Source organism: Electrophorus electricus, chromosome 11 (genome assembly GCF_041902795.1).
Source record: "Electrophorus electricus isolate QZ-2024a chromosome 11, ASM4190279v1, whole genome shotgun sequence".
Classification (NCBI taxonomy): Eukaryota; Metazoa; Chordata; class Actinopteri; order Gymnotiformes; family Gymnotidae; genus Electrophorus; species Electrophorus electricus.
The window spans coordinates 9,648,858-9,672,964 of NC_137507.1; the positions used below are offsets into that span (position 1 = coordinate 9,648,858).

The 24,107-nt window shown below is 43.9% G+C and overlaps 4 protein-coding genes across 8 annotated transcripts; 2 read left to right on the forward strand and 2 right to left on the reverse strand.

Moving 5' to 3' along the window:
- Positions 1-221: 221 nt before the first annotated feature.
- Positions 222-5,816, reverse strand: dclre1c (DNA cross-link repair 1C, PSO2 homolog (S. cerevisiae)). The gene is made up of 14 exons (XM_027021297.3): positions 5,418-5,816; positions 5,271-5,322; positions 5,077-5,161; positions 4,938-4,997; positions 4,789-4,844; positions 4,452-4,553; positions 4,146-4,218; positions 3,919-4,059; positions 3,727-3,828; positions 3,505-3,641; positions 3,023-3,077; positions 2,834-2,922; positions 2,200-2,297; positions 222-1,872 (listed from the first exon to the last, which is right to left on the reverse strand). The coding sequence occupies exons 1-14, from the start codon at positions 5,524-5,526 to the stop codon at positions 890-892; spliced, it is 2,142 nt and encodes a 713-aa protein (XP_026877098.2). The 5' UTR covers positions 5,527-5,816; the 3' UTR covers positions 222-889.
- Positions 5,817-5,861: 45 nt separating this feature from the next.
- Positions 5,862-7,068, forward strand: meig1 (meiosis/spermiogenesis associated 1). Its single transcript, XM_027021300.3, has 3 exons — positions 5,862-5,959; positions 6,379-6,610; positions 6,783-7,068. Exons 2-3 carry the CDS (start codon positions 6,461-6,463, stop codon positions 6,909-6,911), a joined length of 279 nt encoding a protein of 92 aa, XP_026877101.1. The 5' UTR covers positions 5,862-5,959; positions 6,379-6,460; the 3' UTR covers positions 6,912-7,068.
- Positions 7,069-7,946: 878 nt separating this feature from the next.
- tmem243b (transmembrane protein 243, mitochondrial b) lies at positions 7,947-11,608 on the forward strand. Of its 3 annotated transcripts, XR_004776326.2 has the most exons (6): positions 7,947-8,031; positions 9,293-9,526; positions 9,794-9,844; positions 9,953-10,057; positions 10,408-11,077; positions 11,421-11,608. XR_004776326.2 is itself a non-coding variant. In XM_027021293.3 (5 exons), exons 2-5 carry the CDS (start codon positions 9,449-9,451, stop codon positions 10,552-10,554), a joined length of 381 nt encoding a protein of 126 aa, XP_026877094.1. In that variant the 5' UTR covers positions 7,947-8,031; positions 9,293-9,448; the 3' UTR covers positions 10,555-11,608. The 3 variants fall into 3 exon arrangements, 2 of the variants coding, with proteins under 2 accessions (XP_026877094.1, XP_081579685.1); XM_027021293.3 differs by having other exon boundaries at positions 10,408-11,608; XM_081723559.1 differs by lacking the exon at positions 9,794-9,844 and having other exon boundaries at positions 10,408-11,608.
- Positions 11,609-11,930: 322 nt separating this feature from the next.
- dmtf1 (cyclin D binding myb-like transcription factor 1) lies at positions 11,931-17,939 on the reverse strand. Of its 3 annotated transcripts, none has more exons than XR_014126100.1 (17): positions 17,027-17,916; positions 16,785-16,907; positions 16,625-16,713; positions 16,405-16,504; positions 16,209-16,285; positions 15,520-15,677; positions 15,392-15,424; positions 15,121-15,230; positions 14,662-14,896; positions 14,341-14,492; positions 14,068-14,220; positions 13,869-13,954; positions 13,593-13,751; positions 13,138-13,362; positions 12,744-12,885; positions 12,456-12,647; positions 11,931-12,223 (listed from the first exon to the last, which is right to left on the reverse strand). XR_014126100.1 is itself a non-coding variant. In XM_027021291.3 (17 exons), exons 2-17 carry the CDS (start codon positions 17,130-17,132, stop codon positions 12,610-12,612), a joined length of 1,986 nt encoding a protein of 661 aa, XP_026877092.2. In that variant the 5' UTR covers positions 17,133-17,140; positions 17,842-17,939; the 3' UTR covers positions 11,931-12,609. The 3 variants fall into 3 exon arrangements, 2 of the variants coding, with proteins under 2 accessions (XP_026877092.2, XP_081579684.1); XM_027021291.3 differs by having other exon boundaries at positions 11,931-12,647; positions 17,027-17,140; positions 17,842-17,939; XM_081723558.1 differs by having other exon boundaries at positions 11,931-12,647; positions 14,668-14,896.
- Between the last annotated feature and the right edge of the window lie 6,168 nt (positions 17,940-24,107).

A 24,107-nucleotide genomic window follows, 5' to 3' on the forward strand; every position in this document is an offset into this window, starting at 1 on the left:
GTAGGAGCATTGCTAATGCTGTAGTTCAGGGATGTGAGCATGGCTCAGAAAACAGATGTTCCTGCAAGAAAGGGAGGTAACGTAACGTGTGGCTTTACTGATACCATCTGCCTGGAGAGAAACGCAGTTTACTGCTCCTGTGTGTTTCATGTACTTTTCATAATGAATTTTTCTGATAGGCTGTGCAGGTGAAATTGTGGTTCAAGATACAAAAAAAAGTCACTACATAACATCCTGGGTTTATTTGAGCATAAATGGCGTGAAAATTAGCATTAGAGATGTTTACAAAAAAAGAAAAATAAGTACATACTGTGCAAAAAAATTGAGGTAAGATGTTTCTGGAATAAACTGGAACTGCAACACATGAAAGTTCTCTTTTATGATTACATTTTAAAGCGTTAATTCATAAAGATTAAGGCAGAACTCCTCTTTACAGTTACTTTTTAGCTGGACACAGCTGCACGTTTGTGTTCAGCTGTTCAAAATGGTTTGGTGGGTAGTGTTCACCTGCAACAGGCGTGTCCAAGCAGGATAAGCAGAGTGGGACACTTGCTGGGAGACCCCTTCACTGGCCCCAACACCCCCCCCCCCCCCCACCCTTCTCTGCACTATAAGGCTCTGGAATGATCCCAGTCATTTTGTTGATTAATTTACATCAGATGTGATGAGCCTGATTGGTCTTCCATTCATTTGCCATCATTTGTTTTATTTTAAAAATCCCCATTTAAAAAAAGGACAAAAGAACTAGACACTTAAAGCACTGTTTGGAATAAGAATGCCTTAATGGAAGCTTGAATTGTATTTTGCAATTGCAAGTATCTTCAGAAAATTGCTCAGCAAATATTCTGTTTGGGAGCATCATTGGGGGGAAAAAAAGAAATGCCAGTTTCTATGAGTGGTTGCCCATTTCTTTGCATGAGGACTCTAATTTCATTTGTAAGGTTGGCAAGTTCAGAAGTTCAGCCCTTGGGTCTCTGGTTAGACAGAACCCTGTAGGCTCACATCTATTGATCACTTCCTCTCCAGCTGCCAACTTCCTGTACAGCTCCTTCAGCTCCTCAGCAGGCGGAGCCTTGGAGCCTGGAGTCTGGGGGAGATCAAAATCAGAGGACACCTGAGAGTCAGACATCATCGCCGCACATTCCACTCCTTCTAATTGGCTCTTGGAAGTGTCAATCACACCCAAGTCTGTCTCAGCTGGCCAGTGAGAACCATTCTCTGATGTACTGGCTGTCTGCCTGTTACACTGATTGCTAGGTTCTGGGGCCTTGTTGGGCTCTGATTGCACAGGCACTGTGTCAAGTTCGCTGGGGCTATCCGGGCCTGTATCTGATATATGGGTAGACTGAGATGAAATGATGAGAACTGAGTCTGACTCATCATCACCAAAGAGCTCGGGCGACTGTGAGGTCACGCGTTCAGTGGACAAAGTCCGGCTGGTCTGACTGTTGTCCAACTCGCAGCTGTCATCAGTCAGAACCGGCTCTGCTGTGAAGAACGTAGCCCAGCAGGGTGGAGGCTGCTTCAGGGAGGGTGGGTTTGAAACAGACTGGGGCAGAGGTACTTCTGAATAGGGTACATCTGATGGACTAGGTTGGGTATCACTAGTTGCATGACATGCATGGAGTTGGTCAGACTTGGGATTTAAAAGTTCCTCATTATCGTCATCGTCGTCATCGTCATTGGACTCTGTGCAATCCATGTAGTTGGATGTCTGGACTATGGGCTCGATCTCTGGACACATATGCACTTGGCTGTCATCAGGTGCTGGTTTTTCTGGGCTATAACTCTCTTTCACCTCTTTCACGGCAAGTTTCTTTCTCCTAGGTGCCATGGTAACTTCCTCAAACAACTCATCATCACTGTCTGAGCCTGAAACACAAATCACACACACAAAAACTAATAACTTTTGCCAAAGTGCCAAATATTCTCAAATGTGGTATTGAAATCCACTAGTTTTTGGATCTATGCTTTCCAATTTAAATTTGTGAATGACGACTATTAGGGATATCTACACAATGTGTGAAAAGTTTTCTATAAATAACGTTATAGTTATTGCCATTTATGTATTTAAGTGAGGATCTTTCAGGACGAGCCAGTGTTTCAACTAGGTAACAGGCCAAACAAATGAAACAACTGGAAAACACCCAGTCATAAGATGGGTATAGAAGGACATGCTGGCGACGGATGTGCCGATACCTTGCAAGGTGTACTTTGTTCTAGCTCTTTTCAGGGTCCCGAGAGGCTTATAGACAACCTCATTCCTTTCAGAGGGTTTTCTGCACATTGGCCTCAAGCTGAACAAAGAAACAGCATTCAGGCTAACACAGGGCATCTCGACACAGGGACTGACAATGAGGACGTGGGTGATTTTCAGCATATGATCACAGGCAACCAATCAGGGCCCCATTCCCCAAAATCACCGTAGTGTTAAGATCATCTTAAATGAGAAAAGGTGTGCAACATAATATGTGCCCTTCCATTTAAAGATGGACTTTGTTTTACAATGATTTTGGGAAACCCAGCCCAGATTTTTAAAAATAAAAATCTTTCATTTATACCCATTCTTAACCGGAAAAGCTATTTGAGAACATTCTCTATTCTATGCCGCTGAGAATGCCATGAACCAAAACCTGTCCACCTTAAATAAAGAGCTGTTTAAACAGCAATAACCTTGTTTGTTGAACTCGTTGAGTGCTGGCTATCTTTGAACACACACTATTACAACAGCAGTTAAAATAATGGGCAAAATAACCGATGTGATTTGAGACCTTAATCCCACTGTTCAAAAACAACTGCATTACTGTAGGTCTATAAAGAAACAGGCACTTACAGCTCAGTGATTTCCTCTACTGTTCGGCCCAGTGGAACCACATTAGGGTAAATATTCACAGGACGGATGTAGGAGAGAAAATCTTTGATCTGATTAAAGTAGAGTGGATATACAGCAAACGGTGATAATCAATGCAAAGATCATGCAATGCACTTGTGTCTTGGTGCTCATAAAACAAAGCTTCCTCACCTCTGAGTAAGAGGAGTGAAAAGAGAAACATGCCCTGTAGGAACTCCCACCCATCCTGAAAACACAAGCATCACATTAAGATATTTCGTATAAGCTTATATTAGACATGACAGAATAATAAACAGAGTGTACATACTACCAGGAATGCCTTATTGGTTCAGAATGCAAGGGTGCCGTAATACATATGGCCAGTTGTGTGAATGTGGCGGCGTACATTTTTTACATGTCTTATCATAAAAGTCTCCATAGATCTCTGGTTAAAATGTTAAAACTGTAGTTTCAATACAATTGGGACTACAACTCCCAATTCAGCTATATGCAGCACGGTTGTCTAGCCATTACAGATACAACATGTTAAAATCTGTCACTCTGTGGCTATTCAGGACTGCAATCTGACATCTCTGTTCGAAGCTACTGGAGCTGTGAACGAAAAAATATGAGCTAAGTTTAGTGTTGCAATGACCTGACAATGTTGCAATGACCTGACAATGACGTTGGTCTTCCTGCTCCGCTCCCCGAACCACATAGTGGAGGGTTTGATGCTTATAATGCGCAGCGGTGTGCCATCCGGCGCTGTGGAGCCACACGGCAGCCTGTTGGTCCTGAACAGCTCCTCATCCTGTCATAAACACACTGTAACAGCATCTGCCCCACTCAGGCATGTATTAGGAAAGCAGACCGGCTGAGGAGGAAACGTAACATGCCTTAGGATGCCTGCACGCATGTATCTGTGTTGACCTGTCAGTGGTCACATGACACAGGATCTCTGGCATTTTCTGAAACATGTCCAGACTATTTACATGGACCTAGAAGAACATCATAGAGATTCATATGCAGGCAGATCTGGAACCAATAACAGCTACCTGTTCAGATGGACAAAATTCACTTGCACTAACCTGAGAGGTGAACTCCTGTGCCAAGTTAGTGAAGAGGTATTCGTAACCATATGCCGCTTTGCAGTTCAACCAAACTACGTGATATGGGCTCAGACAAATCCATTCTTGAACCAGCCCCCTTATACCCATCAAGCAAGCCTCCTGAATTATGGCAGCATGTTAAATTATAATTATTAAAATGAATAAGATACCAAATGAATGTGTTTTGTAAGACCACAAAAGCTCACCCGGCTAGGGATCTGGTAGAACCTGGTGTCATAGAATGTGGTATCCAAATACATACTCTGAATGTCTTTTACTCTAAAATAGGTACGTGAAAGACATACAGACTATCAATATTATGATTCATGGAAAAGTCAAAATAGTCTAAAAAATGTACAATTTTCACAGCCAAGACAAGAACTACCTTTGGATATAAACAGATATTATTTACTTGACTCCTTTTCAAACCTTCCTGTACTACAAAATGCACCTGAACCAGGAGGATGTAGAAACAGGTCACACCAAACTAGGTGAAACCCAGTGTTAGGCACCTGTGCCCAGAATGCAGATGTTCCATCCTTGCTGCATCTCCGGTGGCCAATCGGAAATCTCCAGTGTACAGCACAGTGCCCCGAGCTCCCTCAAAGAGAAACCTGCAGGAAGACAACAGCAGATACTGCTGACATATACACGAACACACGAGCTGACATACACACGAATATATAGCAAGAAAGCACTACTGACTATATCCAAACACCAACCAAACTACTACTAATTAAATCCGCACACCAACCAAACTACTACTAACTATATCTGCCACCAACCAAACACAATCACACCGGCTGTACTGCATGAGTGAATAAGAATGCCATTTAAAATGTCACTTACATGACGGACCCAGGGCAGTGTCCTGCTGACAGTAAAGTAACAACAACATCTTCTGACTGTGGGAGGAAAGCACAGCATGCTAAAACTACCCACATGCCTAAATACTCTGTATCAGTATACATTAAGACAACAAAACTACTGGTGCTCACCTCCCCTGTGACTTCATCAATCAGTGAGATGTGTGTTGGACTGTCCAATTCAAGAGCAACCTGCAAATGCATGAGTATGAAATAATACCAAACGAATACAGTACATTTATGAATTAATTTATGAAGTGGGCACACTTACAATGTGGTCTTCCCAAAAGCCATATTTTCGATTGCTCAGTAGAAGTTCCTTGGTGACAAACGAGCAGTATAACTTGACAGTTAAACTAGAAGAGAAAAGTTCAATTCGTTCATCCTTCAGTTAACAAATAACACAAAATATGGCAAGATGTCGTTTGCATTAATTACGGGTAGAAAAAGACTAAAGGTATTTACCAAAACTTCAGTTTCCTTTTCAGTAAAGGTCCTTTTAGTCCTTTCATATGATCTGCAGAGGCAACATCGCACAATAAGTCATCTAGCGTTAACCAGTAATGCATAACAACTTTAGTCTTGCTGTAGATAGCTGTAGTGTCACATCACCTTTATGACAGTGAGACAGAAAATAAGCCCTGGCGTGTAAATTTTCCTTGTCAAAACGGTCAATAGAAATGGTCGGATACTCCCTCATTCGACCAGGAAAGGAACTCATTCTGAAAGCTAACGTTAGTTGAGCTGGTTCGGCTGAGGAAAAAGACCCTTCTAGCTACACCTCCTCCACACATTTCGTTTGAAAATGTGAAAACATTCAAGATTTGAAATTCAGTAGCGTGTTAGCTTGCTATCAATGGACTATGAGTCGTATAGCGACATCTAGTGGTCTAGTGGTCTGTCACAATTATTTTACTGTGGTTAAGTATTAGACACTTAAAATAACGTCAAAAAGTGAAGTTAAACTCGATCATTTTAGCTGTTCAGCTAATGTTAAGGGAGGTTTTGTTGAATCGGTTGATTCTTTGTTCTAAATGTGGCTCACGGGTTTAGTTTTGGTTGACCAACCAAAAAATTCAGCACTCAACTTCCTGTGTTGTTGCTAGGAGACCTGAAACAGGTTGCAAACAGCCTTTTGAAGACACTTAACTTTTGTGAGTGCACTTAGTTAAAATAGCTTACAATAAACGTTAGCTAGTTATATTATCTATCTATCTATCTATCTATCTATCTATCTATCTATCTATCTATCTATCTATCTATCTATCTATCTATCTATCTATCTATCTATCTATCTATCTATCTATCTATATAGTTAGTCGGTTAGTTAGTTAGCTAGTCACCTAGTTAGTTGGTTGGTTATTTACCTGGTTAGTTAGTTAGTCACCTAGTTAGTTAGTTGGTTAGTTATTTACCTGGCTAGTTAGTTAGTTAGTTGAATATCTGAGTTGTAACTTGCTTTGATGACTCTCAAGAGAGCCAGCTAGGTTAACCTAGATAGGTCAGATGTTGTTGGTGAAATCTAGTGATTAGTTGTATTTATATTTGCTGATTATTACACATTTGTTTACAGGGTAATACCCAAATTAAAACAAAACTGTAACTGAGTCATCGAAGAAAAGTGAGAGCTGTCTAATCTGACAACCAGGAAAAAAATGTCCTGCGCAGCTTTGCTGGATGACAAAGTCAGACCAAAGTCTATGAGTCGAGCAAAAAAATGGACGGATGAAGTAGAGAATCTCTACAGATTTCAACAAGCAGGGTACAGGGATGAGGTGGAGTATAAGCGAATAAAACAAGTGCAGGTAATGTCATTGTGTATGTGCCCCTGTGTTCCTGGCTTTTAATCACTGTGGTCTTAAACCACACATTTACGGCATTTAGCAGACGCTAAATGTACTTATCCACGCGTACTTTGATCAAGTGTGATAGATTTGTGCAATCTGTTCTGATAGCCCTGTGTCTTGCACATTCCAGATTGACCGGTGGCCCGAAACAGGGTTTGTGAAGAAGCTTGAACGACGAGACAACACTTTTTATTACTACAACAGAAAGCGGGAGTGTGAGGACAAAGAAGTCCACAAAGTCAAGGTGTATGCATACTGACAACAGTCGCTGCTAGCACTCCCCCAGTTCTCGCCATCGTCTTGGTTTCAAACCTTGTTTTACATGACGACAGACACACATGTGCTTACTCTTCATCTCATCGTATACTTATTTGATTGTTCTGATGTGAATAAATATTACTCAGGTTGCTATGGGACATCGAATGTAAGCGTCTGTTTCCGGGTGCTGCTGTGCAAATATGAAGGGTTACACAAAGACTTTTAAATCCGAATTTCAGTTGAAATGGACACACAGACTTCATACATCATTCACTTTTAAATGTATATCATCCTCGAAGCCAATGTTATGGCCGTCAGATTAAAACAATAAGTCACGTCAAACAGACCTTTATGGCCATTGCAGCCAAATAAAATGTGCAGTACACAGGGAGCCGAGTGGGTGGACAGTGGTATGGGGTACAGATTATTTAAATGACAATAAAATTCCAGTAAAAGTACTAATATACTAATAAGACATATTTAGTAGATAAACAATTGACTTCCACATCTAGACTTCCCAGGAACTGTTGACTACAAATTCAGAGTTAAACTGCAAAAACTGAATGTCTTTTTATTATATTTAAAATGCCTTAAACCATAACGGTATCAGCGATGATGCCAATATAAAGAAGGTCTCATAACATTTCATGAAATGTAATAATTTCTACAAATACATTTACACAGAATGTACATGCACTTGATTGACATTTGCAGTGTAAACATATATTAGCTTCAATTAAGCCTATATACATAAGCATTCGTGCAGTATTCTATATCTAGTAATGACCTTATAATGAACTACCACAATGAATAAAAAGACCCGTTCAATTCGACTCCTGAATGCAATAAACGTATGCACCACTGTCTGTTGGTCTGTGAATTTTTGGCAGGTAATAAAACCACTGATCAAATTTGGTCCGATATGATTGGATTAGTTTGAGCAGACATTAAGTGATATTTATAAACTTTACAAAAGGATCATCCATTTAGTGACTGCACCACAAAGGTAAAGTAAACACAGCGTATATCTACGTCATATCCTTTACTGGAACAGAGCGGCGCTTTACCGCGTTAAGAAGTTTACCAAGTGAAAACACCACTAATCATTAAAGAATATTTGGGTAAGTAAAGATTTAGCATTTTATTTCGGTTATTTTGATTTTGTCCCATCGTAACAGGTAGCTATATTACCTTAACGATTTCAATTACCATGCCCAGGATTAGTAGCTATGTTTACTGGGTTAAGTAGCGACTGATACATAGACAGTTAGGGGTTTTATCTACTAAATGAGCGAAAGCACCATAAATGAAATAATTGTCTTGTTAGCTTATGGTAGGTGACAAGTACCTTTTGCCACGTCTAATCCTAGATCTCGTTTGTTAGTTGAATGTAAGACAAGAATAGAAAAATGAACGATTAGATTATTTATCCGCAATTAAACACTGGGCCTCAGCTCGTAATGTATCTGGTTAGTAACTACAGCAAACACGCGCTATTCAGAGGAAAGCTGTAGTTTCATGCTTGCATTGCAGAAGACACCTGACAAGTCACGGTCCTTTTTCCAGGTGTTTTCAGCTGCAGGAATTGGTTCTAGTAAAATGTTCACCTGAGCTACTCGGATAAATTAGATAGCTAGAAGAAAACGAACTTCTGCCTAAGATTTCATGATGAATTCTAATATTTGAACTGCAAATAAAAGTTGTGGTTTGTTAAACTGTATGCATGCTCCACAAGTGTACCTTATGAAAATATTCCCTCAGCCTAGCTAGCTGATCTCCATTACACTAGCACATTCAGTGCTTTGGAACTGTAAGGCAAAAAAAAACAAGAATTGTGCTAAATTTTGTGTTGACTCAGACCTGCTGTTCACATGACCGAGCACACATATTTAGTGCTGTGCATATGATTTTATGATCCTTTCCACAAGATCTAGCCCTCGTCTGTGAGAATACACCCTTGTTTTTGGACTAAATAGGCCCTTTGTATTAATGTAGAAATTTTCCTGGGAAACAGTGTACACTGTTTTCAGAGTTCTGAGATGAGGGATGCGCACTGATGTGGGTACATAATTAGTTATGTCTTGTGTTTCGTGCTGCTATAATGTGCTACCATATCTGGGACGCACCTTAGTCATTGCTCTTCACAGTTTAATGACTTTCATACTCATTAAATGGATCAATTTCAATTTAACAGCTAATTCTTAAGTCTTTGAACCCAGTGTGAACATGGAAAAGTGACTTGCAGGACCATGGCCTCCTGTGACTAAGGTCTCACATATCTGAAGTAGATTTCACAAATGTGGGTCATTTTCAACACATCAGAAAACTGTGTCATATTCTGAAGGTCCTGTAAAAGAGTTTACCTGTCTACCTGTCCCCCAGTTCACCTACCACCGATGACGGGCTGCTTCTAAAAGCCACCATCTGCTTAGGAACAAACTCACTTTTATAAAGAAGAAGCATGCAGTGCTGGCCTCCACTCAGGAGGGGGCACTGCTGCTAGAAGAAAGGGGATGTGGAGAGTGAACTGATCTGACCATGGATGACTTTACCACACGTAGCTACGGCACAAGTGGCCTGGACAACAGACTTCTGTTTGGGGAGACATCGGCAAGGGTAGGCCTCAAAATCACCGTCAGTGTTTTGTGTGGACAATGCAGATTATAAGGTGATACCAGAAGGTTTTGCTAAAAATGTGTTGGATTTAGTCTTGTTTTTGCACACTTATATTCCACTGGTATAATGCTAAGAGCTGTTAACTTATATCATTTATTAAATCTGGCTTGACTCAATTACAGAAAATCAAAGCTAGCCAATTTGTAGGAAATTATATTCCTCAAATGGAGAGCCAACATTTCACCCTTCTGTATTCCTTGCTTTCAGGATAGGATCATCAATTTAGTAGTTGGTGGACTTACATCTCTTATTTTGATAGTAAGTTATATTACTAAAAGGCAGGTGCCTTTTTTGCGTACATTGAAACTTGAGCGCTTTTATCCTTGTGTCCTTATGTTTCGTCTACTGTCTGTTTTTTTTGTGCAGGTAACCATTATCAGTTCCTTCGTCTTTCCCAGTCTTCCTCCGAAGCCGCTGAATATTTTCTTTGCTGTCTGCATCCTGCTCATGTGTGGTTCAGTCATGGTTCTGGTAAGAGCAAAGGAGCAGTGTGCTTGACTGAGAGAAATGTCACAGCTAATGTGTGCTGTGCTAATGTCATAGCCTAAAAACAAATTCATGACGACTCCCAGCAGATCTCAATATCTGGTGGTGTTTTTACATACTAATTTTGTTTAAATTGATTCTACAATGGCCATTTTCTTGTGCGTCTTTTGAATATTTGATTCATTTCACAATCATTGCCAAATTATGGCTTCTTATCCAAATGTAGAATTTTGGTTTAGGGTTAAATGGAAGGTAATCGAACTTTAAATTTAGATATGAAGTCAGGTAGGTTTCTCACACACCAGATACATGCTGTTTCTGTTTCTTTGTTTCAGATATTCTGGTACCGACAGGGAGACTTGGAGCCCAAGTTTCGCAACCTGATCTACTACATGCTCTTCTCCGTCGCCCTGCTGTGTATCTGTGCCAACTTGTACTTTCACGAAGTGGGTCAAGACAAACCAAGCAATGCCTTACGATAGGAACATGAAGAACTTTTGCACGGTGGAGGAAGGGACCGGTCCATGCGGGCCATCCAGAACGATATACTCGGACTTGTCAAGTGAGAGTTTTCCTATGGAGGCTTTGAACAGTCTTCCTCCAGCCCCTGTGGAGGAGGGACCGGCCCGCCTTTCGAAATGGACCAAGCGAATTACAAACACAAACCTCCATAATCAGTAGCACACTGGGAGTTTATGCAGATATTTTGCCCCCAGGTTGCTATACGCATCTTGCATAATTATATATGCCAATGGAATTATGAATCATGAATTCTCAGATAAGCCATGGTAAGGTTGCATAACGCTTTTGTATTTGAACATGGCATAAAGGAGGTACATTTTCAGCTGAGACTATTTGCATTTTTGATGATATAAAAACAATCCTGAAGTCATAGTTCTTAAGGAAAAGAAACGGCAGCGATCATGAGGTGTTGCTTGGATTTGTTCGTTTCTAAATCACCACACACTGTGCCATCGGACTTGCTGAAGACCAGCAATTACTGACGTAAGTCATTTCTAATGTGTATTTTATGTAAGAAATGAATCCACATTCCTGTTTGCTGCGCTCATGTTTACTCTTGATATACAAGGATGTTTTGTCATATCAAGATGATTTAGCTCAACTAGTTATGCTCATTACATTAAAGTTGTTATTCCTACACCAAATACTGCATGAGGGAAATACAAGACTAGCTACTTTTGTATCCAGCAAGCAATGCAAAAAAGTGAAGCAACTGGCTGTTTACTTGCTGCTAGGAACTGAATGTATTCTGAAGTCCTTAGTGCTGAATTTTTATGCAAACAGATGATTGGTCTGCTTTTACAGTCTTTCCCTTTGGCTCCAAAAGGTATTCGTGTGTCAGCAAAACTTGGCAGGTCACCTTGCAACGACTGCCCCACTTCACCATTTGAACACCCATTATCCAAAATGGTGTTTCATATGAAATTCAATTATATAAATCAGGTTTCCATGGGAACTTCTGTACTCAAAAACATTTTAAAGGCTGAATAAATTAGTTGATATATTTGAAAATAAGTCTCACCTTCTATCACATTTATTCACCTCTCATTTACTGTTATCTTGTACCTGAATCCCCTGAAAGACTATAAAGTAGATGGTACTTTGCAGTAAGGGGAAAAGGATGAGACTTTTGTCTGTGCTTAATGGGACAAAATGAGTGTAGTGTATCCTCCTAGTGTAGATGATATCTTAAATGAAGCCTGCATCTCAATGCATTGAAGGAGGCAAGAGGAACAGGTAAGATAATTGAGATGGAGCTGACGGGACCCAACGCGATAAATATATTACGGACAAGATACGAGCGTGCAACTGGACACACCAGCAATGTGACAAATGGTGAATGACATTTTGTTTATTCAATAAATAAACACAAAAACAGCATCTCGCATAGAAAATGTATCCCATTGATAAATTAATGGCTGTCCACAAGACTTTGTTTCAGTAACTGAACATGAAACCAGTGCATCTTGAAAAGTTCCATAAAATAAGAATAGTATGTGGGAGAATTGTATTCAGAAACACATTAAAATATTTATATTTCAAAACAGTGTGAGAATTGTATTAAATGCACCATCAAAAACTTTACCTTCATGTCCATGTCAGAGTTATGACAAATGTATAGATTTTATACTGGAGAAAAAAAAAGAAAAAAAAAAAGAGGTATGTTTTTTATGCATAAAAGTAAACCATTTGTGACAACTGGCTCAAAATGTTCAAAAATACTAGAATCAGTTTGTCAAATCTAACACCCTTTTAGGGGTGTTAGGATCTGGTATGGCAATTCATTGATCTATTTTAGCACAATTTCCTTTCTTCTAGATTGAACAAACTGCCAAGTCTTAAGAAGGCCCATGTATGCTACCTGCAATACTTCAATACTGAGAAGATGAATTCAGAATGGCAGCCTGTCTGTCCATAACCAACATGCAGCGTTTTCCCACACTGGACTAGAGTTGTAGCTGATAGAGTTCTACGGCCCTGTTTTCAGAGCCAGCACCTCCATTGCAAGGGAGACGTTAGTCTGAGCCTTCTTCCTGGTTCTGCAAAATGGGATCTGGGGGCGGACGCAGAAACAAACTGTTAAACAGACGCAGGGTTAGCCGAAGGGAGGAACTCACTAAACTATTGAACAGCAGCTGCAGACTCTGACCCGTCAGTGTTCCAAGGGGAAGCACAGAGTCTGAGGTGATGTCACTGGACGGGATGAAGCTGCTCGGCGATGGGACAATCAGCACGGCACCTTTAGCTATCCCAGAATTCTCCACTTCTTCCTTCACCTTAGAACCCAGAGGCTGGAAGGAGAAGGGGATTACATCTGATTAGGGAATACTAGAGCATCTCTTTACCGGGAAATGAATGCAAACTGTTTGTCTTCAACTCTACAGAGTCAAGACTGTCTCTGGGCCCTTTCTGTAAATCTACTGTAATTAGTGTCCAACATCCAATACCCCCTTTTTTGCTATATTTATTCCTGTCCAAGGACCAAATGAGATCCACAAAGAAGCACTGAAAGAGATTCAGTTTTTCTTTTCCATCTCTGGTACCTTGTCTGTCAAGACTTCCTGAATGGCTTTTGAGCTCTTCTCACTAGACTCCTCCCTCTGCTTTGGGCCCTCGGAACCTTCAGCAGTTTCCTCATTGGCCAAATCCTGCTCGACTGCTAGCTCCGATTGGTTCAGAGGGTCCGAGAGGTCTTCTGAGGTCACAGTTTGAATGATGATACCAGGGTGAGACATCTGCACTGTAACATTCTCACTCAGACTGTCCGCCTGACAGTTGGCACACACACAGAGAGAGAGAGAGAGAGAGAGAGAGAGAGAGAGATATTAAATAAAAGCCAATAACCGTAATTTAGTAGGTGTAATTCATTCACTCTAAAAATGTTTTTGCCAATACATACGCAGCCCACCTACACACACACACACACACACACACACACACACACACACACACACACACACACACACACACACACACACACACACACACACACACTCACAGTAAGGCTGTGTAGGATAATCTGGTCCGGTGAGCCCGGGGACGCTGCAGCTGTAAGTGTCACAGTAGGATTAGCAGACAGCGTGAGTGGCAGGCCCTGATTAGACCCCGTCTGCAGCAAGTAGGTACCAGGAGTTCCAGTGGGCTGCAAGTGGAAGGACTAGAGAAGAGGAGGAGGCAGAGGAACAGACACAAACAGTCACCCGCGGACGGCGCCTGGAGCGAGGCCACACCACCAATCGTATGATCGAGCTTCTATACGCATGCCAATGCTCACTGGCAAAAGTTCGAAGGTTTGCAGGGCTCCAGAATTCAGGGTAATGGTCCCACCATCAGAAGCGCCACTCGCACTGTCAGAAGAGGCTAAACACATAAGAGGTACCGGCATTAAACGCGCAGTGTCCAAATGTGCTGTGTTCGAGCTATATCGCCACACGCGTGCGTCCAGACATGGTGCGTCAGAGAGCTTCCCTCACCCACGTGTGCGATCTGGACGGGGATCTGGACGGGGATCTGCAGCGCAGCGACCGGGCTGGGGGAGGCGCTAGCAGAGCGCGAGCCCACCACCACAACCTTGTTGACTGCAGACGAAGGAGCCTCCACCACATCTTGCAATCCTTTTAACAACACTTCACACCCACACAAAGCAAGCGAACGCGTGAAGGCACAGCGAAAAGATACCGCGTCGCACATCTCAGCACAGGCACTGTGATATCAGCTTTGGTTTTTTTAGTTTGTTTTTGACTTACCAGGAAAGGGAAGATCTTTGTGATTGGACACTTGTCGTTTTATATTCCACCACTTACTGCGAAGCCACTGAGGCGAGCGCACGCTGCTCCACCCCTCGGCCAGAACATCCCAGTTAATTTCGTTTTCATCTTCCACCCCTAGCTCAACGATCCTACACACAAACGCACCCCAATTACCTTCATTCCCATCCAGCACTGGCTATGCTGCCAACACCCATTCGCTCATGCCAGACACATCAGTACACATAAAATCTGAAACAACTGACCCTTAGTCAAAGGCACGCATCACTGACTGTATGAAACCCACATTCCCGCGCCTACCCAGACCTGAGCACGAGGCACATGTCGTCCTCCTTGGTCCACTCTGTGCCGCCGCTCTGTTTCCAATTCAGGTAATTCAGCCACTTGGAGCGGCACTGCTTCTCCGAGCGCGTGCCCACCAGATCGGCCACCAACGCCCACGAGACGCCCTGGGTCACCACGTCGCCTGCCTCGGTGCCCGTCAGCTCATGTACCACTTCTGCCAGCCTCTTCTCCTCCTCTTCGGTCCACTTGCCTGATGCAGAGAGAAAGAACAGACGGAAAAGACTGAGGCAAGAATAAAGACAACGAACATGGTGTAACTGAACAGCTGAACTGAACATTATAAAAGATCAGGTTAATGTCAGGCACTCTAATGGGAGAAGAGTAGAAGTTATGTGGCTGTTAAGTCTGGCATCCAGCCTCAGTATTCAGTGAGGAAGCGAGCAGATGGCCAGTCCACACGCTGGACGCACTGACCTGTGTTGCAGGTGTCCTTCATGAGTCGACAGCGGTCCTTTACTGACGAAGCGCTGCGGCCGAGAGCTGCACCAATGGTGGCCCAGTCGTTCCCATGCTTCTGTCTGAGCCTGACCCCACCCCCATCCCGCCCAACACACACACACACACACACACACACACACACACACACACACACACACTTTCATTAAATCAAGCCAATAAGCAAAGATGAAGTTATAGGAAATGACGCACTGAAATCTGCATGGAGGACAAACATATCAGAACTCACTCTTTCAGTTTTTCAATCTCCTCTTGAGTGTATCTGGAAATGCAGACAAACTTGTCTGTGAGTATTACAGCAGAAAACACACTTAAGAAAACACACATGACAACATGAACCATACGCTCCTCACTTACTTGCCTACATGGTTGCGATTGTCATACATTCGTAGCACGCGTCGGTACACGGCAAAAAGCGGACGATTCAAACCCCAGGCAATGCTGCGGTAGAAATCCTTCCTCTCCTCCTTTGACATCTCAAAGATGATCTCTGTGGGGTCCTGGATCCCACGCTTCTGCAGTTCCACAAACAGAGAAGTCATATTTGAGCGCGAACCCCAGCCGGGGCGTCTGAAAGCCCGTCACCGTTCTCACCACCACGAGCGTGTGCTCTTGATGGAGCTCCAAATGTTTGTGCGGTCTCATGATAGTGCTGCACTTCGACAGCATATGGAAAATGAAACTGTTTAAAAACAAGACATTGTAGATATTTGCAGTAGCATTTTTATTGCTGCCTTGTCAACACAGCAGTGACACTGACATGGAAGTAGCGCAGCAGCAACAGCAGCGTTGCTGCCAAGTTAAGAACACAGCAGCCAATGAAAGAAGAATTACACAAACAAAATTTAACAAAAATTTAAAAAAAAAATCTCTCTACTGTGTTTAAAATATTTCACCACCCACATATGCACTCTGCAACTGAGTACCTACAACATGCACTTAAGGTAGGTGTTTCCAACAAAGTGGATGATGACTGCATATAAAAACAGACAAATGCATATATTACAAAATATTTAAAAGATAGTATCCAAATCGAATGGTCTTACCTTGAGGTAGTTATCGATGTTATTCATCAGTATATCAATCTCCTCTTTTGACCACATACCCTGTTTCCACTTATGACCTAAAGACAGAAAAGCATCTCACGAGTGTGTGCGCATGTAAACATCTTGGGGTGGTTTATTTTTTCAGATGTAAATAGGTTTTGGTTAAGAGTGTGCGTGTTATAAGTCAGAGACACACCTTTGTTTACTAGTGTGTCCTTGTCCTCTTTTGTAGTAAACCAAGCTTGACTTACAGCTGACACATCATCACTTTTCCGTGGGGAGGACGAGTTCTTATCCTGCAAAGAATTTATACACGACACTTCTCTCAGTCTGTATGTGGTGGTATTTAGCCAGCTACATCTCACACAAGTACACTTGGGCAGGGACTTTGCCGTCAGTGGAACGTAGGCTGGCACCTGCGTTTGAGCTTCACTCTCCGGATCCAATTCATCTTTCATCTCTGTAGCGGTCATTGTCAGCTCGAAGCTCTCATCACTCTCTGAAACTAGAATATCAATGTAAAAATGGTATATTTGTCAAATACAGTTTGTAGATTTATATTGTGCGTGTACTCACTTGGAAGTGTGACCACAGAGTAGCTGGGGGGAGTGGCCGGAGAGTCGTCTGCCTCCTCATTGGACAGTCGCACACGTTTGTGAATCGGTTCTGCCTCGTCATCTGACCCCAAATCGCCATCGTCTGCGTATCCCATGTGAAAAAATATTCCTCACCGTTTTGCACAAAGTGTCTTACTTCCATTTCCACACATCTGCATTCTTTCAAAGAAATGGTGCAAAGATTGCCATACGCAAACTCACCGTCTTGACCACAGTGCAAGATGATGTTGCCATCAGTGTCCTGGGTGAGGGTGACAGAATTGACTGAGTCCAGGGTAACGGCACCTGAGACATCTCCTGCGTTCATACTCAAATCTGGAAAACAAGGGCAAACGCGCACCCTGACCTCACATCCTCATGCATCCTGTACACGGTCTATGACTCCTGTGTGTTGTATGAAACACCAAATGAATGGATTGGCTAACTCTTTCCTTTTAAAAATACAAACCATGAGATAACCAAAGCATTTCTGAAATCTTATGCATCATGCCGATTTTCAAATAGAAAACATGCTTTGGCCCAGTTTTGAGAAGAAAACAAACAAAAAACCCACAACAATTCAGTGGTTTATTCAAAGTATTTAAAAATAAAAACAATTCTGCGATCGTCAAATATACCACATAACGTGGCATCTGGTACATCTTAATGTTTTAGTGATGTACAATGACTGCTGGCTAAAAACCCTTCCTTTCCTAAATTAACAGTGATAAAGCAGACAACAAAAATGAGTTTTAAGCGACCTCGATGCCTGCACAGTCAACAGCATTAGTGATACAGACACATCACATCGCAACTTCACAACTACTCAGCAAGCTCTCTCCGCTAGACAGATGCTAGAAAATGTAGCAGACAGGGGAAAAAAAGACGCCATGTTCGCCTGGAGGTTCAGCTGTGTCTTGCCGGCGATGTCACAGCGTTAAACATTCACGAAATGAGGTTCAGAGACGCGCTTTGCGGAATCCGGCATCTCCCCACGGCGACAGAGAGCGTTTTTAATGTTTGATTTTGATCCTTACTTCCTGTTTTGGGTACGGGCACTTCACAGGGACCAGGATGAAGGCAAGTGCCAGGATGGAGGAAGATGGAGGAAAAGACTCACACCGGAAATGGTCACGAGTCACTTCCGACAGAAATAGCACCATGTGCTTCTTCATTAATATCTAAACTAAAATGTTATAGCCTAAATAATCAGCAGTAAAGTGAAGTGAAACAACATCTCGCTCTGGCATAATTATTATTATTTTTTACAGTTCTGGCAGTTATTTTATGCTCATTTTAGCATAAACCTGCTAATAGTTATGCCCGCAAATAACCCTTCTTTGTTTTTCTTTTTAGTTTATCCGATAACCTATTCATATAGTCAACAGACTAAAGCAGTAGGAACCAGCTCTAGAGACCCAGTGAAATAATTGTTTTAAAAATATTTTTCTTGTTTCAACAATGAGCTCTTCATTTTTTGATATAAACAAGAATACATATCCAATGTACTCCCCCCCTTCTAAATAGCCTACTTTTAAAAAGCATTAGCTTAAGGTCATCACTGTATCACTTTATTTATGTAAAAAATTTATGTATTGCTTATAGGTCTTTGTCTAGGTGCAACTTTAAATCCCAGGCAAAATTATTAAAGGTCCTGTGTCTAAGTCACTGCATATTTCAGATTTAGGGACGTTTCATTTAATTTTTATGGATTCAAATTAAAGCATTGTTATTTATTTATTTATTTATTTATTTATTTATTTATTTATTTTGGAACATAAGAAAATAAAATGGCAAGAGGAAGAACTGTTTAAATAGGCTATATGCTCTCGGCTTCATTTTGTTAGTCCTCTTCACTATATTACAGAGATTGTATACAAATCCTGCACTTAACTCATGCTTGCTTTCGCAGGCCTATAACACAACTGAAAGGGTTTGTTTGCCCAAATTTAACTATATCCCCGTATAGTATTCTTACTATACGATATTGTGGCCTTCATTAAAATTTGAGCATGGTCAAGGTGGTACTGGGTCAGAAATCCTGCAGGACAGGACACAGGACTAGGAGAGAAATGAGCTATCTCCTGTAGGGCAGTACAGCAATGTAATAGGGAATCGCCTATACTCCTCCTGTAGGGCAGTACAGCAACGTAATAGGGAATCGCCTATACTCCTCCTGTAGGGCAGTACAGCAACGTAATAGGGACTCGCCTATACTCCTCCTGTAGGGCAGTACAGCAACGTAATAGGGAATCGCCTATACTCCTCCTGTAGGGCAGTACAGCAACGTAATAGGGAATCGCCTATACTCCTCCTGTAGGGCAGTACAGCAACGTAATAGGGAATCGCCTATACTCCTCCTGTAGGGCAGTACAGCAACGTAATAGGGAATCGCCTTTACTCCTCCTGTAGGGCAGTACAGCAACGTAATAGGGAATCGCCTATACTCCTCCTGTAGGGCAGTACAGCAGGTGTAGGTGATGACACTGACAGCCTACTGGGTGAGTAACCACGGTCTAATGGTGGACCTGTGTGCAGAACAGTTAGACCGTGGAACAGGTAAACGAGAAAACTAAATAACCAAAGGTGGAGAGTCGAACCCCGGCCATTTTGTTTTAAAAGTGAATGAGCTCCTGCTACACTGCGGCGGACATAAAACGACCTGCGCATATATTGCTCTTCAAAGGAATGGAGTATGACAAAACTAGAGGGAAAGAAAAACTAAACACCACACCGAGTGTGGGAAAAAGGAGAACAAAGGACACCACGAGAAGGATGGCAGCCCCAATGCCCTGGGGAAAACCAAACTTCCCAGCCAAAACTTAGCCTTAGGAGCCTTAGGAAAGAGATAGATTTGAGGGGGAAAACTGGACAGGGGAGGGGACGCATAAAAACATGGACACCCTCACAGCACAGAAGTGAGGTGTAGCACAAGGGCTCACAGACCTCAATACCCGAAGTTACCAGCTAGGAGCTTGGCTCAGAACTTTGGCAAAGACCCAGCACTGAGTGACTGGGTCACTGGGCTTATATAGGCCTAGCCCAGCTGTTGGGCATTAAGCCTGATTAGTGGTGTGCCTGACTCGAGACGTCCCTCTGGTGGTCAGAGGGGGCCTTGGCCTGGCACTGACCCTTACAGGACCCCCAAGGAAGGTGCAGCTCCTGACGTCCCAAGGCCAGCCGAACAATCTCGCCAAAAAGCCCAAATGAGTTCACGGTCCAGGATGTGACGGGAGGGGACCCAGGATCCTCGGGCCCATATCCCTCTCAGTCCAACAAATACTGGACTCCACCATGAACCCACTGGACGTTGAAGAGATGCTTGACCGTGTATGCCGGCGCACTGTCCACCATGCGCAGACCCACCAGGTCGGAGGAGCCCACCGAACATGATACAGGCCTAAGGCGAGACACGTGGAAAGTAGGGTGGACCCTCAATGATGGTGGAAGGGCAAGGTGATAAGTGTTAATGCGGTGAAGGACTTTGAACGGCCCAATATAGCAAGGAGTGAGTTTGCGGGGATAACCACACAGAAGCAGGTCCTTGGCCAATAGTCAAACCTGCTATCCTGGCCGATAAGTTGGCACTGGTTGGCATCTCGTGTCAACGTAATGCTTTTGAGCAGTAGCAGCAGATAAGAAAGCCCTGCGTGCTCTTCACAAGGCTAAGCGGCAGCACCTGACTGCTCCGCAGACCATACACCCACATCGGCCTCTTGGTCAGGAAACATGGGCGGAGCACACCCAAATTGGCACTTGAATGGTGACATGTCCAAAGAGGAGTGCCACAGGGTGTTGTGGGCAAACTCCACCAATAATAGGTGCTCAGGCCAAAAGCATGGGCAGAAAGAGGCCAGACTGTGGAGGGTGCACTCCAAGTCCTGGTTAACCCTCTCGGTCTAGCCATTGGATTGGGGATGGAAGTCAGAGGACAAGCTGGCTTCTGCCCCCAACAACTGACAAAAGGCCCCCCAGAACCAGCTAGTGAATTGAGGCTTGCAGTCTGACATGATGTCGCTAGAAAGCCCATAAAGACGGACAACCTGTGTGAGTAATTGTTTAGCTGTCTCCTTTGCAGATAGCAGTTTTGGCAGTGCAACGAAGCGGCCGGCCTTGGAGAACCTTTCGACGACCACCAAAATCACTGTGTTGCCCATTGATGGGGGCAAGGCCATGATAAAATCAAGTGACAGATGAGACCAAGGGCACAACGGGACAGCCAGTGGGTGCAACAGACCAGCGGGCCTTGTCCTGGGGTCCTTGCACTGAGTACAGGTGTGAGAGGAGTTCACAAATGCTTGGACATCGGGTTCCATGCGTGGCCACCAAAACCACCGATGGAGAAACTCAAGCGTCCGTGTGAGTCCTGGGTGTGCCTAAAAGGGGGCTGCATGTCCCCGTTCAAGGACCTGAGCTCTAGCTGTCTTAGGTACGTACAACCGTCCCGGTGGGCCTTCACCTGTGTCTGGTTCAGCAAGGAGAGCCTGATGTACTGCCTTCTCAACCCCCACTGGATTGGCGCTACGATGTGGCACATCGTAGAGTTGAGGGTGGAGCAGAAGGTGGGAGAGGGCATCAAGTTTAATGTTCTTAGTGCCCGACCGGTATGGTAAAGTAAAATCAAACCAGGCAAAGAACAGTCCCCATCTGGCCTGGCGCGAATTAAGTCCCTTGGCCTGCTGTATGTAAGCCAAGTTTTTATGGTCTGTTCAGAACACGAAGGGGTATTTTGCCCCCTCCAGCCAGTGCCTCCACTCCTTGAGCGCAAGCTTGACCGCCAGTAATTTGCAGTCACCCACATCGTAGTTCTGTTCTGCTGGGGACAGACACCCAGAGAAGTAGGCACAGGGATGCAGTTTTTTGTCCTCTCTTGACCATTGGTACAGAACTGCACCAATGCCCACCTCAGATGCATCCACCTCAATGATAAATGAAAGCTCAGCATCAGGGAGCTGAAGAATGGGAGCCTTGATCAGACAACACTTCAGTTCTTCGAATGCCTGCTGGGCTTTGGTGGACCAGCAGAACCGACCAGACGCCTTCCTGGTCAATGCGTTCAGTGGGGCTGCAACTGCGCTAAAGTTCCTAACGAACCTGTGGTAAAAATTCGTGAAGCCCAGGAAGCATTGGACCAGACACACTGAGCTGGGTCTAGGCCAGTTCTCTATAGCCCATACCTTGGCAGGGTCCATGCGCAACTTGTTGTGGGAGACGACAAATCCCAAAAAGGAGATGGTATGGGATGGTATGGGCATGGAATACTGACTTATCCAACTTGATGAAGAAGTGGTTTTTGAGTAGAAGCTGGAGGACCCGCCTAACATGGATAACATGTTCGTCTATCGTTTAGCTGTATATTAAGATGTCGTCCATGAAATACTGACTTATCCAGCTTGACGAAGAGTTGATTCTCAAGTAGATGCTGGAGGACCCACCTAACATGGATAACATGTTCCTCTACCATTTAGCTGTATATTAAGATGTTGTCCAAGTAGACAAACACATATTTGTCAAGAGTTTCCCTTAGGACCTCGTTGATGTACTGTTGGAAGATGGCAGGTGCATTCATCAACCCAAATGGCATAACTAGGTATTCATAGCACCCAGAGGGGGTGATGAATGCTGTCTTCCCTTTCAGATTCTCACTAGGTTGTAGGCGCTGCGCAGGTCCAGTTTAGTAAAAATGGAGGCCTACTGCAGTGCCTCAAATGCTGAGGTCATGAGGGGCAATGGATAATGGTCCTTGACAGTCATTTTATTAAGGACCCAGTAGTCTATACAGGGGCATAATCCACCGTCTTTCTTCCCGCCAAAGAAAAACTCCATGCCAGCCAGGGAAGCAGATGGCGATGGCCGGAGGAACTCTAGGGCTAAGACTTCCTGAATATATTCATCCGTTGCCTGATGTTTGGGCCCCGAAAGGGAGACTAAGTGACCTCTAAGGGGGCTGGAGCCTGGGAGGAGGTTTATGGCCATGTCATATGGCAGGTGGGGTGGTAATAGTTGGGCCTTCTGTTTGCTAAATGCCTCCCTAAAGTCCCAGTATTCTTGGGGGACTCGAAACAGGTCTGGACCATTGGGATTGTGACCGGCCCCAGACAAAGGTTTGGGTGGCTGCAGGCAGGATGTCTGACATATCGAACCCCAAGACAGCACCAACCGGCTCAGCCAGTCTACCTGAGGGCTATGTCTCTGAAACCAGGGGTACCCCAAAATCAGTTGCAAATCAGGAGCATGGATAATAAACAGTGCAATATGTTCAGTGTGTGGGCTGACTGGGTGGGTCTGATGGCTAACATCCCCTTGTGCAAGGGACCGGCCATTGATGGCAGCATTGGGTAGGGGTTCCTCCAGTGGGACCAGTGGCAGGGCTAACTTGTTGGCCAACCCAGCGTCGAGAAAGTTGCCCGCCACTCCTGAGTCCACAAATGCCTGGAGATGTGTTTCAGACATTTCTCAACCCATTGTGGTACTGAGGAACAACCCTTGAGCTCAGGGAGGACAGGTTGAGTCCATCAGAGGTCCTCCCTCCCCTGATGGACATTGTCTTTTCCCCAGAGCTCGGGACAAGCTGGGTGGAGATGACCTGAGCTTCCACAGTACAGACAATTCACCTCCCGCATCCGAGCGTCGCACTCACTTCGGGAAAGGGGTGTGTGTCCGAGCTGCATTGGCTGGGATCCAGACTCTCCCTGTTTGTCAGGCACATGAACGGGGCTAAGGGTGCGAGGAGCCTCGACTGATCTCTGGTCCCCATGCTCTATGCCTCTCCCGTATGCAGTTGACAATACGCAACACCAGGTCAATCAGGCCATTGAGAGAGGCGGGAGTATCACGGTGGACCAGGTTGTCCTTAAGCTCCTCGCTGAGGCCCTGATGGAAAGCGATGTGGGGTTCCGTCTACTCTTGGCCGCCATAATGCAGCATTTGATTGCATAATCAGCCACTGCTCTTTCTTTCTGGCGTATATTAAGGAACCAGTGACTGGACGGTCAAAAGTCTGCTAACCGCAGCAGCAAACTCTGCCGCAGTGGAACATATGTCTGTTTGGTGCTCCCAGACCGGAGTGGCCCAACAAGAAAAGTAAATAACCAAAGGTGGGGAGTTGAACCCTAGCCGTTTTGTTGAACAAGCTCCCGCTAGACTGCGGCGGTCATAAAACAACCTGTGTGTATATCGCTCTTCAAAGGAATGGAGGACAACAAAACTAGAGGGAGAGAAAAACTAAACACCACGCCGAGTGTGGGAAAAGGGAGAACCAAGGACGCCACGGGAAGGATGGCAGCCCTAATGCCCTGGGGAA